Source organism: Stigmatopora nigra, chromosome 13 (assembly GCF_051989575.1).
Source record: "Stigmatopora nigra isolate UIUO_SnigA chromosome 13, RoL_Snig_1.1, whole genome shotgun sequence".
Lineage (NCBI taxonomy): Eukaryota > Metazoa > Chordata > Actinopteri > Syngnathiformes > Syngnathidae > Stigmatopora > Stigmatopora nigra.
This window is the reverse complement of record NC_135520.1, coordinates 5,881,753-5,900,477: the sequence shown is the minus strand read 5'-3', so window position 1 is coordinate 5,900,477 and position 18,725 is coordinate 5,881,753. Positions and strand designations below refer to the sequence as shown.

At 37.2% G+C, this 18,725-nt stretch overlaps 2 protein-coding genes across 2 annotated transcripts; one reads left to right on the top strand and one right to left on the bottom strand.

Moving 5' to 3' along the window:
* Positions 1-509: 509 nt before the first annotated feature.
* On the bottom strand, positions 510-5,931 carry ivd (isovaleryl-CoA dehydrogenase). The gene is made up of 11 exons (XM_077731901.1): positions 5,657-5,931; positions 4,785-4,874; positions 4,490-4,711; positions 4,312-4,405; positions 3,820-3,950; positions 3,647-3,743; positions 3,464-3,557; positions 3,295-3,376; positions 3,097-3,201; positions 2,499-2,571; positions 510-1,555 (listed from the first exon to the last, which is right to left on the bottom strand). Exons 1-11 carry the CDS (start codon positions 5,786-5,788, stop codon positions 1,422-1,424), a joined length of 1,254 nt encoding a protein of 417 aa, XP_077588027.1. The 5' UTR covers positions 5,789-5,931; the 3' UTR covers positions 510-1,421.
* A 347-nt stretch (positions 5,932-6,278) lies between these two features.
* itpka (inositol-trisphosphate 3-kinase A) lies at positions 6,279-17,919 on the top strand. Its single transcript, XM_077731151.1, has 7 exons — positions 6,279-6,811; positions 12,452-12,551; positions 12,631-12,844; positions 14,521-14,725; positions 15,385-15,486; positions 15,804-15,875; positions 16,292-17,919. The coding sequence occupies exons 1-7, from the start codon at positions 6,536-6,538 to the stop codon at positions 16,490-16,492; spliced, it is 1,170 nt and encodes a 389-aa protein (XP_077587277.1). The 5' UTR covers positions 6,279-6,535; the 3' UTR covers positions 16,493-17,919.
* Positions 17,920-18,725: the final 806 nt, after the last annotated feature.

The following is an 18,725-nucleotide window of genomic DNA, read 5'->3' as shown; positions in this document are numbered from 1 at the left end:
CCAACGATGGAAAAAAAAAATGACCATAAAGTAAGGATAATCTGTGCATGAAATGTTAATCAAATGACACAAAATACTAATTTTTGCACACAAAATACGCATTTTTGGACACAAAATACTGATTTTTGGACACAAAATACAAATTTTTGGACACAAAATACTAATTTTTGGACACAAAATACTAATTTTTGGACACAAAATACTAATTTTTGGACACAAAATACTAATTTTTGGACACAAAATACTAATTTTGGGACACAAAATACTAATTTTTGGACACAAAATACTAATTTTTGGACACAAAATACTAATTTTTGGACACAAAATACTAATTTTTGGACACAAAATACTAATTTTTGGACACCATATACTAATTTATGGACAAGATACTAATTTTTGGACACAATATCCTAATTTTTGGACACATACTAATTTCTGGACATAATATACTGATTTTTGGACATAAAATGCAATATTATTAACCACAACGAAAGACTAGATAATCAGTATACAATATAGAACATTTTAAAAATGCTGCTTTTTATTGCACACAAAAGATGACCTTACATGATGTTCTGTACATTTATATATCTTCAAATTCAAGGACATTTGGAGAAAAACTGCTTTCTGGGGACTATACAAGATTACAACCATTTAACCTGTTTACACTCCCCTAACACAGGACACTAATATTGTTTACTGCCAAGTCCAAGTGTTTAGTTTCTGCGTGAACTGAATTGTTCTATCAACAATGCAAGATTATGAAAGGATATTACAAAAGGACACCTGGAAGGCTAGAAAAAGTCAATATTGATTGTTCTGGTTTGATTCCAGCAGCAGCACTTGGCACCAAACATCCTGGAATGAAACCTAAGCTCAACCAAATCCCTTTGCATACTCACAATCATGAGTGCAATTTCCTTCTCAAAGTATTCTATGACTAAGAATTTTCTTTTATAAATGCTAATATGATATCTTGATTCATTCGAAATAGGTGCCCTCCATATAGATGAGGTACAGAATAAACAACAGTTGAACTAGGAGTGTTAACAAAACAAAACAAAATCAGTTTTGTTTGCCTTGGAGGGTCTGAAATTGGAAAAGAATAGGCAGTAAAAATGTCCAAATCTAATAGAATTTAAATGCAAAAATGAACTTCTGTTACAGGAGCCTTTCACAAAATAATTTTGTAATTGTTTTATATCAAAAAGTGGACAGTAAGGCTACTTTGTATTGACGTGTTCAGACAATTACCGCTTCATAATTTCATGTATATAATGAACAGTGAAAAAAGATGCCCAAATATGATGCAGGTTAGCCACACTGACGAGTCAAATAAGTTAAGGCCGTTATGGTGTGAAGAGGTGTTTTTTTAAACAAAATTGTATTCTGGCTGACGGAGTGTTTTCCATAATGTTCTCTCATTTAAACATGGCATTGAAGGATCGTCCAATAATAAGGCGGCGGATTTCACTTGTTCCCGCGCCAATTTCATACAGTTTGGCGTCCCGCAGGTAGCGTCCCACAGGATAGTCGTTGATGTAGCCATTACCACCTGGCGGAAAAACAGTGATGCTGATATTGATATTTTTGAAAAGAAATTCAGCTCTTACCCTACATTTCATTTCTATAGCCACCACAAGATAGCAGCAAAGTATTTTTTACCCTATCAGATAAGGCTTGACTCAATGAAAATCCTCCTCTCACTTAAACATAGTTACTTGACTATGTCAGATGATTGCAGATGATTCCCAGTTAAAAAAAAGTTTCATTCCCTAAATCAGAAACCCTAATAAAATAATATAGCCATTATGAGCTAAGTAGTACCAATTTGTGTAAAACCCTAATTTCTACAGAGATTTTTTCCAACTTTATGAGCATGAAACTGGTTTCACATATTCATGTTTAACATAATTATGAGCATGCAACTGGTTTCACATATTCATGTTTAACATAATTATGAGCATGCAACTGGTTTCACATATTCATGTTTAACATAATTATGAGCATGCAACTGGTTTCACATATTCATCTTTAACATAATATAATTGACAAGTTCTATGCAAATGAGTTCAGTTCAGTCTAGAGATGGACCGATTAATTATGCAACTAAGACCAATAAAAACAATTATCGCCCAGTGCATTCAGACTTGGCAGAATGACTAATTAAAAGGGATGGCAATGGGTGTTTGTTTACAAGCATTCATTTGGAATGCAACTACAATTTATACGACCTCAATTCCCAAACTGTACATAGATACATATTCCTTATATCAGGGGAAGAGTAACTCAGTGCAGATTTGTTGTGTTTGTAAATATGAGTTAACTAGTTGTGGTCGGTCATGCCAGCAAAGCCTTCAGTTTATTTGTGTGCTGGAGCACACCCATGCTGGTTGAGCCAGTCTAAATGTTGAATGATTGCCCTTTCCCTTGATTTTCTTTCATATGCTACTTGACCTGTCGATTGTTAATAATAAAACAGACATTTTATGACTCACCCAAACACTGAATGCCATCCAAAGCGACCTGGGTAGCATTCTCAGCACAGTACAAAATGACCCCAGCACAGTCCTGCAGTAGCAAAGAAAGTGACAACATCTGTGAGTTAGTTGCAAGTTAACAAGAAAATGACTACATTGAATGTCAAAATCTAAACAAAACAATTACACAAAACTTTTAATTTGAAAGTCAAACAATAATTTCAACCACCAATCTCCAAATCTCCAGATTTTCTTTTAAAATCCCAACCAAACAGTCCAGATTGTATCAGTCAAACCTAATGGCACAAAAGCCATCATGCAATTTCTTAAAAGTATACAGTGTTTGAAAATTATTCTCAAGATTTATGTCAAACAAACATATTTTTGCCCGTCTCCCCTCACTTGGGACTATTGAGATTGATTTAATATTTGACGATTAGTTTTCCAGTTGAGCCTAAGTACTGGAAAATTATTCAGGTTTTTGCATATTACTTAGCAAGTTCAATTTGCATCCATACTGAGTAAAAAGCACATAAAAGCTTAATGCCATCCAAAATAATGGTGTTGTAGTGTGAATTACAGTGTACATATATGTATAGTAATTAGAGTGGCTCACCATGGCACTGAAGTGTCCTTTGTCACAGGCCCGGGCGACATTGTATAAATATTGCCGACTGGAACTCAACTTGGTGTACATGTCTGCCATCTTGCCTTGCATTAACTGTTAAAAAAAGCATCAGATTCACACATGGATTAAGACAAATTCACAGTAGTTTTAGGTCCTTTTTCTATTTAAAACATTAAATATAGAAACCTGAAATGTTCCAATCTTCTCTCCGAATGCTTCTCTGATATGTAAATAGGGGACTGCAGCATCCAAAACAGCTTGCATGATACTGCATGGGAAGAAATTACATAAAAGTTATATTGCAAACAATATACAAATGTGCAGCCGTTCAGTGTTAATCCCATGAAGTACTGACCCCACAGGTCCAGCTGCAAGTACCAGTCTCTCCAGATCCAGACCACTCATCATCACGTAGACCCCTTTGTTTAATGGACCCAAGATGTTTTCCTCTAAAATAGAAAAAAAACCTGTTTACCTCAGAACCAGAGGCTTTGCACTTCTTTTTTTCGCACATCACAAGTGATTCCTGAAAACACACCTGGGACTTTGCAATCCTCAAAAATCAGCTCACATGTGTTGGACCCCCTCATTCCCAGTTTGTCCAGTTTCTGTGCAGTAGAGAAACCTGGCATCCCCTATTGGATAAGACCACATGGAAGTGTAAAAAACATCATGTTACAGGATTTTTCAAATGAATTGTTGAACACACACCTTTTCAACGATGAATGCCGAGATGCCTCTCTGATAAGCTTCTGGGTCTGTCTTGGCGTATACAATGAGGACATCAGCATCTGGTCCGTTGGTAATCCAGAATTTGTTACCATTCAGAATATACTGGTCACCTGGGGGAAACATGTAGAAGATCTGTGTGAGTGGGCACATATGCAAGATCCTGCATAAGTAGTCATTGTGTTTGTTTTTGAAACCGAAAGTCAAATAACTTCAAAAATTTGATAACAATTAGCTAACAAAAACACATGAAAAAAAATCTCAGCGTAGTTGCATTTGTTGCTATCATGCCTGCATCAGAATGCATTTAAATTATGTTTGTGGGAGTGGTTAAGTTAAAATTTGGACAAAAGTGGAAAATGAAAAATGATAAATTATGATTTGAAACAATAACTATAATCAAATAACAGATTAAAACCAATTTTGCAATAGAAAAAAACCCTAAAGCTAAGCTTTAATGAACTTTTAAACTACCTTGCTTTGTCGCCTTGAGTTTCATTGACACGACATCAGAGCCAGAGTTCGGCTCACTCATGGCCAAGGCACCCACATGCTCGCCAGTCAGTAACTGCAAATAAATGACAAATATCAAACAATTATTAACTTTCTGGAATTAGTCTATTCTAAAAGCAGTTGGTGCATGCATACAAACCTTTGGCATGTACTTTTCTTTCTGCTTCTCATTGCCGTGGCGCACCATTTGATTGACACAAAGGTTGGAGTGGGCGCCATAGCTGAGAGCGATGGCCGCCGACACGCGAGACATTTCCTCCATGACGATAACGTGATCGAGGTAGCCCAATCCGGTGCCTCCGTATTCCACTGGAGCGGTGATGCCAAGCAGCCCCATATCACCCATGTCCTTCCAAAATTCCTGATAACACAACATAAGATGATCGCAGTGCATTGCTTAAACAGAAAAGCAGTAGAAAAGCCTTAAAACTCACCCGCATCCCTACAAACTCATTTTTCTTGTCTATCTCATCAGCAAGGGGTGCAAGTTTTTCTGCACAGAATTTACGAACACTTTGCCTGAGCTGTGGAAGACAAAGAGGAAAAAAAAAAACTTATTACACGGATGGCAAAAATGATTAGGATAACACACATTCCTCTTTTCACTCACAAGCAGATGACCAGATGATGCATTTCTATATTTTTGATTGAGGTACACAGCAATATATTTTAATTTCATGGGAAATTTATGCAAACACACTAGGTTCAAAATGTATAAATTATGTTAATTATACCCACAGGAAATGTTTTAGTAAGTAGTATTATTGCATTTAGATGAACATGTATTGGAGGAATTACGGTACACTGCCACAACATTAGAGTACATACAAATGCATCCATTGAGCTTCACCACAAGCGAAGTTGTACAAGTAAAAGTCCCAAAAAAAGTGTATTCTAAAAAATAACATCCAATATGAAAGATATTCTTAGATATTTCAGACAGAAACTAACTTTATATAGCATGGCAGGCTGCCACCCAATCAAGGGTACGTTATGAAAGCCACCCACTTCAATACAAATCCATTGACAGTGTCACCTTGCAATGTAAATGTGCAAAAGAATGCTTAAGCTAGCTTATAGTTTTGAACGTATTACAATACAAAAGAGCAATTATAATATTACATTAGGTCAGATACTACCAAGATCCTGAATGCAACACAAGTTAGATGTTATGTCATCTTGTCACGCGTGCTGCGTTCAAGATCAAAATTAGTACCGGTTGTGAATAAAGCTCAATACGAGACACAAATTTAAAGTCGTCGTGTCTCTAGCAGAAACGTTGTAATATGAGTAGTGTTTGTTTAACCTGAATCTGCTCATCTGTGAGCCCGTTGACCACATCGTCCACCGGGGTTGCAGCTCCGGCGCATCCTCTTCTTGCCAAGGCGGGGATGGTCAGTTTCGGGTTGAGGCGGAGAGCGTTTCTGACGGCAAACATGTTGGTCCTCCTAACGCATAAAAGGAAAGGACAAATGAAACGTGATATAACGCTCTTTTGCAAGAAAATGCAGGACGCGCTTTTTCAACAGTACGGCAAATCGCAATTGACACTGCCTTTCTTCTACGCTGTATAGAGTGAGGCAATGCACGATCGCCGTCTAAAGGATGGCACGGAAAATGACAAACTCTTAATTTTTTTATCGCATTATCTCAAGATCTGCCATTGACGACGGTAGACGTTCAATCTAATTTGACCAAGTGCCTGGAATGGCATTTAAAATGTATAAATATATCTATATATCACACATCCTAATGTATACATAATATATGTATTTATATATCATATATATGTTTATTTATACATCAAATATATTTATGTATTTACAAATCAAATATATTATATCCATACACAAGCCACGGACTTTGGCCAGAGTGCGCATGCGTATGGTGCAAGAACGCGCATCTCGCAGCAGCACACACCTCCGCTCAGAAGCGGTGATGGGTACATAGACGCAACTAGGAAGTCGCGTTAGCTGTTTAAATATTGGAAAAGTCCTCACGAACCCCAACACCTGAAGGCAACACAAGCCTCGAAGGTTATTTTTCTGTTCCGCCAATATGCGTTCAATGCCAAACCAACGTAGGAACTCCCACCACTTGAGGCTGACTTTTTTTTTTTTTTTTTTTTTTTTTTGACAACTGAGTTCCAGAGAGTTGCGATGAACTCCCACAGTGAGTCTAGCGAATGGAACCGACGCGCACATTCGGCACTGTGATGGAAACAACACGGGTACCCAAGGTGACCATCACCCCAGATGGGAGCGGCTTCTCGCGGGCGATGCAGCAGGAAGACTGGAGACAAGGCGAGACCGAAGACGGCAGCGTTCGTCGAAAGTTGTCCACCTCCTCCGTCTCCTCCACTGGTTCCTCTGCAGTGGAATCGGAGGATGATCTGCTCAGTGACAACGAGAGTAAAAGCAAAGGAATTGTCATGCTGGAGCCCCTTGTGGACACTGGGGAGGTCAGTCCACCATTATTATATATTTACAAAATATGATCTACATACTATGTCACTTTTAAATTTTTAAAAAAATGTATAATACCTTTTAAGTATTTGTTCTTCCCCTCAGCCATTGTACATAATCAGATTTATCAGTGTACACAAAGACACTGTACATTGTATATTTACATTATAATTTGAACATTCATTTTATGGACTGTTACTCCAATGTTTTGAATCCAAAAGTTGGCAGAAAGATTCACTTTTAGGGAACAATTTTTCAAGAATATTTGCACTTTATGGTTATTTTGGTTTCCTATTTCTAGTAAATATCAATGATCCACAGTACATTTAGAAATACAGGAAAATAGATGGTATAATAACAGGATTGCAGTGTTTAGAAGATGTCTTATGTTTTTTTTGCACTCCATACATTAATCAATTAAAGCAGCGCTACAAATAGTATAATGAATGACCTGTGTTGCTGACATTGCTATAATTTCCCATACAACAGAGGGCCTAATTGATAAATTCTGAATAAGTGAAGTACATAAACAGAGGAACGCAAACAACATCCTCCCGAAGGATCCCTTTCAGACAATAAATAAGGGTCCAATTACACAGTGATAAAATTCTATTTGCCCGCTTGATTTTCAAGTGCCATAAAATGTCATGGTGAGCACTTTGCCACCAGATTAGTGGAGAAAATGAGCCACTTCTACATTTCTGAGGTTTAGAGCCACTCTCCGTCCTTGTGTACATTTTTTTTTGACATCATAATAAAGATATATTGGACAAAGTCACACATAATGTTTCCCATTAGAAAAGACAAGCATCTTGCAATGTCATTAGGCCCAGGAAAATTAGGTTATTTCTGCTTATGTTTAATGGCTTATATAAAGCCTTCAACGTCTTTATGAGCCTAGCAGTGTGCAAAAACTGAAACAACAAGTCGTGTTGACTTCAGGACACTCTTGGGGCAAAAACACTTTATGACAAACAACAACCATTAAGTTCTGTATTTTGGAAATTCTATTAAAGCTTTAAAATTGAATGCCACTGATAGTATGGCTAAGAATGCAAACACTTTTGGAGGAAACACTCATGTAAGATTATATGTACAGACTGTTCAATTTAGGGTGTCCCCCACCTGGTGCACATAGTCGGCTGGGATGGGCTCCAGCACCCCCATGATCCTTGTTAAGACAAGATGTAGGAAAAGAATTGATTTTAACAAAATGGCGTGTGGTTTCAAGTGCGGTAGCTGTTTGTGCCACAGTTGGTAGAGTGGATTGTCATTAGTTTGACTCCCTAATTACCGTTTCCAATGGTGAAGTGTCCTTGGACAACACACTGAACCCCAAATTGCTCTCAGTGGGCAAAAAAGTGTGTTATAGAAATGATAACAATTGGTATTTGGATGTGTGTATGAATATTAACTTTCCATTGAAAATTGCCTTGGTGCAACTTCCTCATTCATAATATCAGTTCACTATCAGCAGCTATAAATGAAAAAAGGGAGAACAAGAGAATCAAAGAAAGTGGAAAAAACAACTCTCATACTATGATCTTGTAATAGAATTGTGTGGAACATTTTGAAAGAGATTATTTCCATTTTTTTTTATTTGGGGAAACAAATATCCTGCAATTGTGGTGCACATTTGCAGTTTGCATGTCTTTGAAGTTCCCAATTCCGTTCCTCCTTAAGCACACAAGCTTCGGGGGTTCAAAGGAGTGGCCGGCCTTGAGTTAAACAGAAGCAGAGGGTGTAAATATGTTCATGTTAACATTCTTGGGTGAGAAAAATTGTGGCTTAATCTGCCTCATGCCTTCCTAGACTACACCATTTTTTTTTCTTAAATCAACATATTTGCTATAAACGAAACAACAAAAAAATGGTTTCAATATTTAATTTGTCTGCACTGGGTGAAGGAAGACAAATTTGTGTCTTTAGCATTTAGGGAATATGTCGGTAAGAGACAGAGAGTGTTCACAAGAAAGCAAAATTCAAAAGTAATCAACAAAAAGTAGGAAGACGTAGGATGGCATACTTTCTGCCACATGGTCGTGAGCCAGATCAGCAGTCGGTATGTACTACTGTACACTCCAAGAGGCGTCATGGACAACACACATACTTTAAACTGTTGTTCACGACAGCCAACGGTTCTCCACGATGCTAAAATTGGCCTTAAAATTAGTCGTTTGAATCAGGCAGTCACACCAAACATGTTTTTATTTAACACAATTCCAGAGATCATAGTGTACTTGCCATGGAAGGTTTGGATTTTTCCTCCAATTCTTGCTCAGATTTAGAGAACTGCAAGACAGACTGTCCTCATAGCCACTGTAGTGTTTCATCTTTATGTCAACATTGTCACGACTAGATTTTGCTCTTGCACTCGTATGCATGCCTATCTTATCCATAAAAGGACTGTACTTGTCATTGTCTCTTAAACAAAGTCAATACAAATGACCCATTATGCATACATATTCACATTTTACTACTATCCTCTATCCCTGAATATAATAACGAAAAAAATGCTTCAAAGAGGAATATATTGATCAGTGTTATCTTTTGTCAGTGGCCTTCTACACCCACACAAACTCACATTAGAGAAGGCTAACATAACATTGTGTAATAATGTTCTCCCTCCAAAAGCAAATATAGCTTTGACATTTATCAAAACCACCAGTGCAGGAAGTCAATACCACATATTCATCAATATTAAAAAGCAGTATTTCACAAGTAATGCTTGTGATTTGTCTAATGTTAATATGCTAATGAGTCTGGAATTGCCCTCTAAAAAGGAGTAGGCACCCTTTAATAAATGAGGTATTAGTCATCGGGTCTGTCAGTCTAATATGTCTGCCTGTTCAAATGGCTGCTTGGAAGTGAGTGCCTATGCAGTCTGTACTCACAGTATTGCCATGGGCAACCGCTTGAATCAGCTTTGCTTTGTCAGCCGTGGTGTCCCGCACACCAGGAATCTGTGGACAATCACAAAACAGGCTGCAATGCTTACAACAACAACAAAAAAAATATGCCAATGTGTATATGTATATAAAATTTGCAGAAAGCCATCATTGACAATGACCCTCTTAAGACATTTTTTTGGCTTTTAAATAATACTCAGTTTTAAATGAATAGACTACACCTACTATAAGTACATTTCAAGAGAACCCTGAATGCTCAAAGTATCTAATCTGTAAATTGCGACATTCTTAGAACACTGAATATATCTGCTGTAAAAGGGAGTGATGTTAGTAATATGCATGCTAAGAAAACACATATATTCTGGTTGATGCGGGCCAAGGAATAAAAAAGAACGGGTGCTTCTTTTTTTTTAAACAAAAATCCTTGAAAAAAAACGTATTCAATTATTAAATTACATTTCAAGTGTCATCATTTGTCCTGTACAGCTATTCTACTGAACTAATTGACTGCCGTTGACGAAAATAGAACTGCCAGCACTCATAATTGAAAGTCCCAGCCGAAAGTCCACCGCCAACCCCAGAGTATTTTCTTTGAGTCTACTGTTTCCATCATTTCACATAGTATGTAACATGTGTCAAAGTGGCGGCCCGGGGGGGGGGCAAATCTGGCCCTCCGCATCATTTTGTGTGGCCCTGGAAGGTAAATCATGAGTGCCAACTTTCTGTTTTAGGATCAAATTAAAATGAAGAGTATAGATGTATATGTAATTTACTGATTTCCCCCCTTTTAAATCAATAATTGTAATTTTCTAATCATTTTTCTCTGTGTTTTTAGCTAAAAAATCATTTCGCAAAATCAAAAAAAATATATTCAAAAGCTAAAATAAACATTGTTTTAAATCTATAAAAATAAACTGAATATTCAGGACTTTTAATCCAGTTATTTTAATCCATTTATTTAAAAAAAATCAAAATTTTATATCCAAAATGGTCCGGCCCACGTGAAATCAAGTTGACGTTAAAGCGGCCCGCGAACCAACCCGAGTCTGACACCCCCCGGTATACGTATAACATAATAACCCCAAGCCATCTTTGGAGGAGGATAACATGTCAAAATCATCACATCACATTGGCTCTTGGAAATAACCTTATCAACCTTTCCAAACAAGCTGCCATGTTTTATAGAAATGTGATAATGTTATTGCAGAAAAAGTCTACACCATTTCAGCTGTTCCCACTTTTACGAGAGGGAAATAAAACAGACAGCTCCCTCACAGTGTGAAGCACTGCTGTGTGTTTGTGAAATATGCAAGCTGTCACTTTGTTTTTTTTGTGTGTTTGCATATCCGTGTGTGTTACAAAAAAAAGAGTGGAGAGGGGGGGTTCGCAGCAGTCGAGGAGACGAGGCCCCCCCCCCAAACAACCATGTAGAATAAACATATCTGACAAGAAAATGAGTCATTCGGTGCTGCTTTCCGTCCTTTTCACCCCCTTTTTTTTTAAATCCTGCAAGCCGTCATGAGGGAAAAAATGAAAATGTGTGGAAAAGAAAATGTGACCTAAAAACCTTCAACAACATATAAACTTAAAATTATGCCTTCTTAGAAAAAAAATAATGTCTCTACACCTTAAATCCAATACAGTTAAAAGTAATTATACTTGTATTGTTGTTGTTTTTTTAAATACAAAACCGACAATAGTCATTAAAGATAACCATTTTGCACTCCGAGACATTACATTACTGCTTCCATGGGATTTAATTTATTCATGTAGCATACTGATTATGAACTTATAAAACAAAATACATGGAATGCCATTTTTAGAATGGGCTCATTCTTTGGTTTGGTTAAGGAAATGATGTCAAAATTGCATGGGATTTAAATCATCTTTTATGGATGATGGTGGAGATTACACAAAAGCTGGTATAAAAAAACAATGAAAATACATGCCCATAAAGTCTTGAAACAGATTAATGTTACCATTTTTATTTTACACTTTATCCTAAGTAACTCCAAGCAAAATATTTCCTACATCATACTAGACTGGTTGCCAACCAATCAACTTGTATATAGTCTTCACAAGAAAAAAAACTAGTATTTAGTTTTTAAACAAACGGTCTTTTAATGCATTACATCCAGATGCAGATAACTACTGGCTGTTACATTCACCATTTTGTGTCAAATAAAACTATTTTCAGTTAACAACAAAATTAAATGACTCATTTTTCCATGTCTTTCGCACTGATTTGTAATTATCTCAAAGAAAAACAAAGAAGCCAGAGAGTACTTGTCAGCGAGGAACATATAAACAACAAGTGAAGACACTACAAGCCATTACAAACATTAAGTACATTAATATAACTTCTGGCAATTTCACAACACTCAACATCTTATGCATAATTTATATGTTACTTTTTATGGCTGCACAGGTTCTTTCTTGTAATGACCGTTCTCATGGCCAGCTCAAAAGCAATATTCAAACTTCTAAAGATGGTATTTATCTTGTACAGTCTGTACGTAGTTATGAATGAAAAGAAGTACAAGTACAACACACCGTGTAAGATATGTTTCTAAGGAAAATATCCAAAGTGCATCCACAGGTTAAGTGAATGGTTGCACAATTTTAGCCTTGTACTTCTTTCAATTTGTCGACCTATCCTTTACTGTCATCCCCATCAATGACAGTAAACAAGCCAACATGTTTTAATTGTAATCATAATCTGTCCAGCAACACAAGCCATGGTGGAAGTTGAAAACCATGGTCCAATGGCCCTTCAGTGCCATCCAGAAAAGAAAGCTAAACTGGGTACAACTCGCAGGGCATAAAGGTAAAGTCGTACTATCTGAAATCCCATAAGTATTTGTTTTTTTTCCCGAATCATAACACCATATCTACTGTTATCGCAGGCAACTTCAAAGCGGCAGACGAAGGCAGCATTCTCAAGAAATTTTCAGAAAATGAGGTGCAGTCTTTTGAGAAGCTGAAAGGCGACGCGTTGCTGCCTTTTGTGCCTCTTTATCATGGCTTAGTAGAGAGAGACGGAGAGTCGTTCATTCACATGGCTGACCTGCTGGCAGCCTTTGACCTGCCTAATGTCATGGACTGCAAGATGGGTGTCAGGTATGACAGTTTTTTAGCTTCACTTGCACCAGATTGATGAAAAAGTGTCCTGTTTGTGGGTTAGAATAAAAACCTGCACCCACTACGGCCCTTTATGGAATAGTTACCCACTCTGCCATAGTCTTAAATCCCAAAATTTGAATTTAAGCCCTTTAAATGTCTAAGATTCTCCTAAAAATTTTAATGAAATGTCTTAAATCTAAATTTAAATGGGCATAAAAATCTATTGCTCTTACTTTTATTTAGAAGAAGCATAAACTTAGTCTTGCTTTTAAACTTTGCGATATTTAAAAGGTGCTACCTGAGTTGCTTGGCCAGAATTCAATTGACAACAGCAATGATTACTGTGTGTGCACAGTTGTGTGTTGACTTAGTTAGCATAGCCGTAGGGAAAAATTCAAACTGAACCAAATTACATTACTTGCATCCATGGGTAAGTGCAGGTTTAATGACTTTTGGCTTCTGGACAAAGAGTTAAGTGAGTAATTCAAACCAGTGAAGAGAAACACATGAAGCACAATGCATTGGATGCAAGAAAACTTTACAAACTTGGAACATTGCATTGCTTACCAAGTCATTGACCCAGTCTGCTGCAAAAAAATGTGAATACTTTTCATATACAATGCAAGTAATTCCTGGCCTCCAAATTTGTTTGAATTTTTGTCCAATTTGTGTTAAAATTGTATTCATTACGACTCCAAATCGCTCCTAGTGTGAGCGTGAATGGTTGTTTGTCTCATTGTGCCCTGTGATTGGCTGACAACCAATTCAGGGTGTCCCTCCACCTAATTCCCATAGTTGACTGGGATTTTCTCTAGCACCCCGCAACCTTTATGAGGAGAATGAATGAATGAATTTCATCAAATCAAGATTTTTACTTTTGGGAAATCATATATATACTGGCTTATAGTCAGATGTGTTTGCTCTGCCTTAACACCCACATACACTTATCGTGCAAAACGGAGGTGTAACCTACCACTATCAGAACCCAATGAAGTCATTGATACAAGGTTGCCATGACAATAACAGTTGCTACTCTGCCTGCTTGTTCTCATGAGAGTTCCGCCTGAGAAAATCCACGACTGGTCTCTGGTCAATTGAAAAGACTAACAAGATAAAATGGTTGCACATGTCTATAGCATTGTTTTCAGTTTGGAGAATGATGACATTTGAATGCTAAAAAGAGAGAGCTCAATAAGGGAACACCTGTTCTAAGTGCAAGTCTTATGTTTCACTTCTTGCCACAGTTTGTACATACACTGAACAAGCGTAAACAGAATGTCCCCTCTGCTTCCCTTTTCACTCTCTCACACTTCATAAAGCAATCATCCACACACACTAGCTTGCATGATGACACGTTTGCATCACATTCACGCTCTCAGGGTGTCCCTGGAGACTTCCCTGTTTGTTAATCATACACTTTCTGCTTACTCTCACAAATGCTTTCTGTTTCCCCCACGCCGGAGTTTCCGCTCAGCTCCCCCTGCAGAGTAAGTGCAGCTCAAAAACTGAAACAAGGGTCACATGAGCTTGTTTATCAGCCCATTAGTCAAATCATCACTATTTTTGTCAATCACCCAGAAAGTACAAGTCATGTCCGCCCCAAATGTAAACAGCTTCTGCTGTTTATTTTTCCAAATGCCGATGGCGTGTAAATATGCTCTTCACACTTGTAGAACATATTTGGAGGAAGAACTGGTTCGCGCACGAGAGCGGCCCAAACCGAGGGAGGACCTTTACAACAAGATGGTGGAGGTGGATAGAGAAGGGCCGACGGCCCAGGAACACTCGCAACGTGGAGTCACCAAACCTCGCTATATGCAGTGGAGGGAGAGCATGAGCTCCAGCAGCACCATGGGCTTCAGGATAGATGGCATCAAGGTACAAAAGACACTTTGACGTGATAAACTAGGTCAAGAAAACTGTCCCAGTCTAAATTGATTGGAGGTCTGTCACAATCTTTGGCAGACCTATGACTTATTTTGATAGAATTCCATTGCCAGGCCTTTAGGAGGGCCCGTTTTGGATGCAAAAAGTGAGGTTGCAGTTGGACAATGGGAGAGTATAAAACAAGGGTGGATTTTTTAATTCACCCCCCCAAAAAAAGGTCAATACTGAAGCTAGCCAGCAGAGGAAAGGGAAGCCAGGAGGGACAAAAGGGGCGGAAAAGACACGATAATGCGCACAGCACCAAAACCCCAACAAAACAGGAGTGTGTTAATGTGCACACATGCATACATAAATGCAATGCTTACTAATAAAGTTGAATTGTACATTTGTCGTTAAGCAACAATGTACAAATAAAAGTTGTAAGAATAAAAAATACAATGTTTTTTACCTGATCATTTCTTTAGTAGCTGGCATGCTGAAAAAGTGTGAGCACTTTATAACATGCATAAATGCAGATACTCATCACCCCCGGGCCGACCACTGTTGACATTTTGTTCCGACACTGAATCAGACTAGGACAAAATTAAGAAGAAAATGGTTGTAAAATTGTTTAGTTTTGCCTATCACACATGCAATGATTGTACTTACAGAAATGTGATGGCACGTGTCGGACTGACTTCAAGAAAACCAGGTCGGAGGAGGACATCATGGAGGTGTTCAAGGGCTTTGTTGAAGGCGACGTCAACTTTATAGTATGTGGCAGCCACTCAATTGAAAGCAAAGATGACAAGATGAGTGTCTATTGCCTAAAAAGAAAAAAACACACACACACACACACACAAGGCAGACCACCAGGCGATGGTTTTAGTCCAATAAATTGACCACAAAAAATTCTACATTACAAAAATAGTGACACTTTATGCCGCACTATATTCAAATCTACTTTAGTTACTTGCATTCTCATTCCTAAAGATGAGGATGAGCCATGTTTTGCAATAAAAAAATAAAGTTAAATGCCTGTAATGTATTGACCATGTGCAAATTCTTTTTTTTTTTTTTTTGGACACAGAAGTCTTATCTGACAAGACTGGTGGCGATCGAACAGGCACTGAAAACATCAGAATTCTTCAAGCAGCATGAGGTGATGATGATGGTGATATTTAACATAGTAGCCAACTAACATGTAACATGCAACAAACATTTGAAAATGACAAGGTTTACCTTTTTTGGCTTGGACAAAAGTTGGTTAGAGATTTTATGTGAAAGTGTCACTTAAACATAAGCTTATCTGTTGTTCATTTAATTCCCTGGTTTGTCACTTCCTCTTCTTTTTGTCACCTCCAACCTGTTATGGTCATCATATATTCCATAGGTTTCGTCTTTTAATTTATCTCATCATTTAACTAATTATTGGATCACTGTAAATTATCACATGTTTCCTCACACATCAATTAGTCCCTCTTTTTGTGATGTTTAATGCAAAGTCTTACTATACTACTTAGTTTCTGTTTTGATGTCCTTTTTCATACTGTCATTATGTGAATTTCTCTAATTCAGGTCATTGGCAGCTCTTTTCTTTTCATCCACGACCACACGGGGAAAGCTCAGGTGTGGATTATTGACTTTGGCAAGACCACCCCCTTGCCGGAGGGCCACGTGTTGAAGCATGACATTCCCTGGCGAGAGGGTAACCGCGAGGATGGTTACCTTTTGGGCCTGCGGAACCTCATCCGTATCCTGGAAGTTATGAGCAGTTAATGAGTCTTAACTAGAACTGGGTTCATGCAAGTGGGGGGAAGGAAGGTCTCCAGGTTTCTAAGGAGGTTTTAATGTGGTGGGAAACAGGCACATACACTATGTATTTAGAGGCATTTTATGGAAGTATGTTATTTGCTTAATAAGATGCTAAATTAAGATTCAGGAAACTAAATTGCTTCATTTATTATTCAGTGTTTCTCAGTACTTTTGTACACATGTTTTAACATGCCTCACTCTAATTTAGCCAAAGGCTTTTACATTGATCTTAGCGTAGGGAGAATGGATATGGAAAAAGGAGTACAGTATAAACATTTACTGTTTGAAAATGAAAGCAATTATCCATATTCTAATGCTTGGCCTAAGTCACATGACCACAACACATGTTTTTGACAGCATTGTGCAAGATACTTGTCTAGAATTTTAAGCAGATTTTTACCGTTTAAAGTCATTTTGGTCTTGTCCAAATAACTTTCAACATTTTTTTTTGAGGGATCTGCAGGATTGGCTTTAACCCTTTTGAAAGCAATATGGTTAACCAGTTGGAGGCTTAGTCGCTAAATAAAAAGGTTAAAAGGGGGAGGGACTATATACACTTTTTTTGTAAACATTTTCTTTGCAATATTTCAGATGAGGTTGGCCATTGTTTAAATTTGAAAGATTTTCAGTCTCTGATTTTGGGATGCTGAAGAGTGATTCTTTTTGGAGGCACAGACTAGAAGAGTTCCAGCCAATGGCTGCCATTTTTTCTTTAGCTGGTAAAGATAACTTGCAATACTCACTTTATCCACATGGTATCAAGGCAGGAGAAGCTAAGAAGTCGATTCTCCTCTCTCGGGTGTTGTCAATCATTCACATTATTTGCTAAAATGTGATTCCAAGGTGCGCTCGGCTGGCCACCGATACCGGTTGTTGTCCCTCGCCTCAGCTGGGATAGGCTCAACCACCCCCTGCGATCCTAGAGAGGATAAAGATGTTCAGAAAATGAATGAATGAATGATGCCAAGGTCAGGATAGAATAAAATGCTCAATTTATGGGTCTAAATGGGGAGTCTGCTATTCATCCAATGGAGGAGAAGATATATATTTTTTAGTGGGAGTGGTTATTAGTACTTAATAGTTTTTATCTTTTAATATACTCTGACAGATGTACATTGAATTGATGTATAACTGAGTAAAACACTAATGTGGCTTCTTGATGTTTTTCCCCTTATTTATTTGCCATATTACTAAGTAACAATACCATAAAAATGATCACTATTATTTATTCATGTCGGGCACATTTTGGTTAGATGCAAATGTGAGAGACAGATGGATACATTGCATAGTTCACACTCAGCCAATAACACAACTCAATAGAAAATAAAATGTATAAACACTATGTTAGACCATGCTAAAGAAAATTAAACTTGATTCTTGGATAAGCAAAACTTTTTTTCTTCCCTTCCAATTATAATTTCTATTGTAAAATTATCCCACTGTGATAGATGTCCAAATAATTTGAACTGGAAAGATGGCAGTAATCACTGCCAGTTCAAATAGGTCAGAGGTCAATCGCCATTCATGACATTGAATGAGTTAAGTTGAAGCTACTAAAGATCAGCATAAAAAAAGACAATTATATAACCCAAATTGTAAAAATACAAACATCTACGATTCAGTATTAAGTACTGAGGAACACTCCAAAAGCATAATCATAAATACCGAACATTATATTAATTTCCGTGTAGGAAAGCACACATGAATGGAGCAGCTTGTTTGGTATGTCGCAGTTGAATACCTCTACCTGCTGAGTAAACATAGATACCACAACAAATTAGTTGTAATATTAAATGGCAGTGATCGACTACAAATATGTAGCAATATAAAACATTATGCATGAAAAAAATAAGAAAAAATGTTAGTCCAGTGTATAAAGTAGAGTAGAAAAATAGCGAATATTTCACAGCTGTTTGTTTTAAGTCAATATCCTAAGGCTAAATAAAACAACTTCTAAACCACAGTAAACGAGCATAAGGAATTTTTTTCTGGAATTTGTGAAACAATCTTAAAATTCTTTTAGGAGAAGAGGTTGATAGATTAGATTTAATAAGAAGAAATAATTCTCCAATTTCTATATAAAAGGTGGAAAAATGTTTCAAATATACTTTTTTTTTAGAACTTGATTATTCTTGACAAATGCGGTAATTACTTAATGAGTAAAACCAATGCAAAATTAAGAAATAGATTTTGAGGA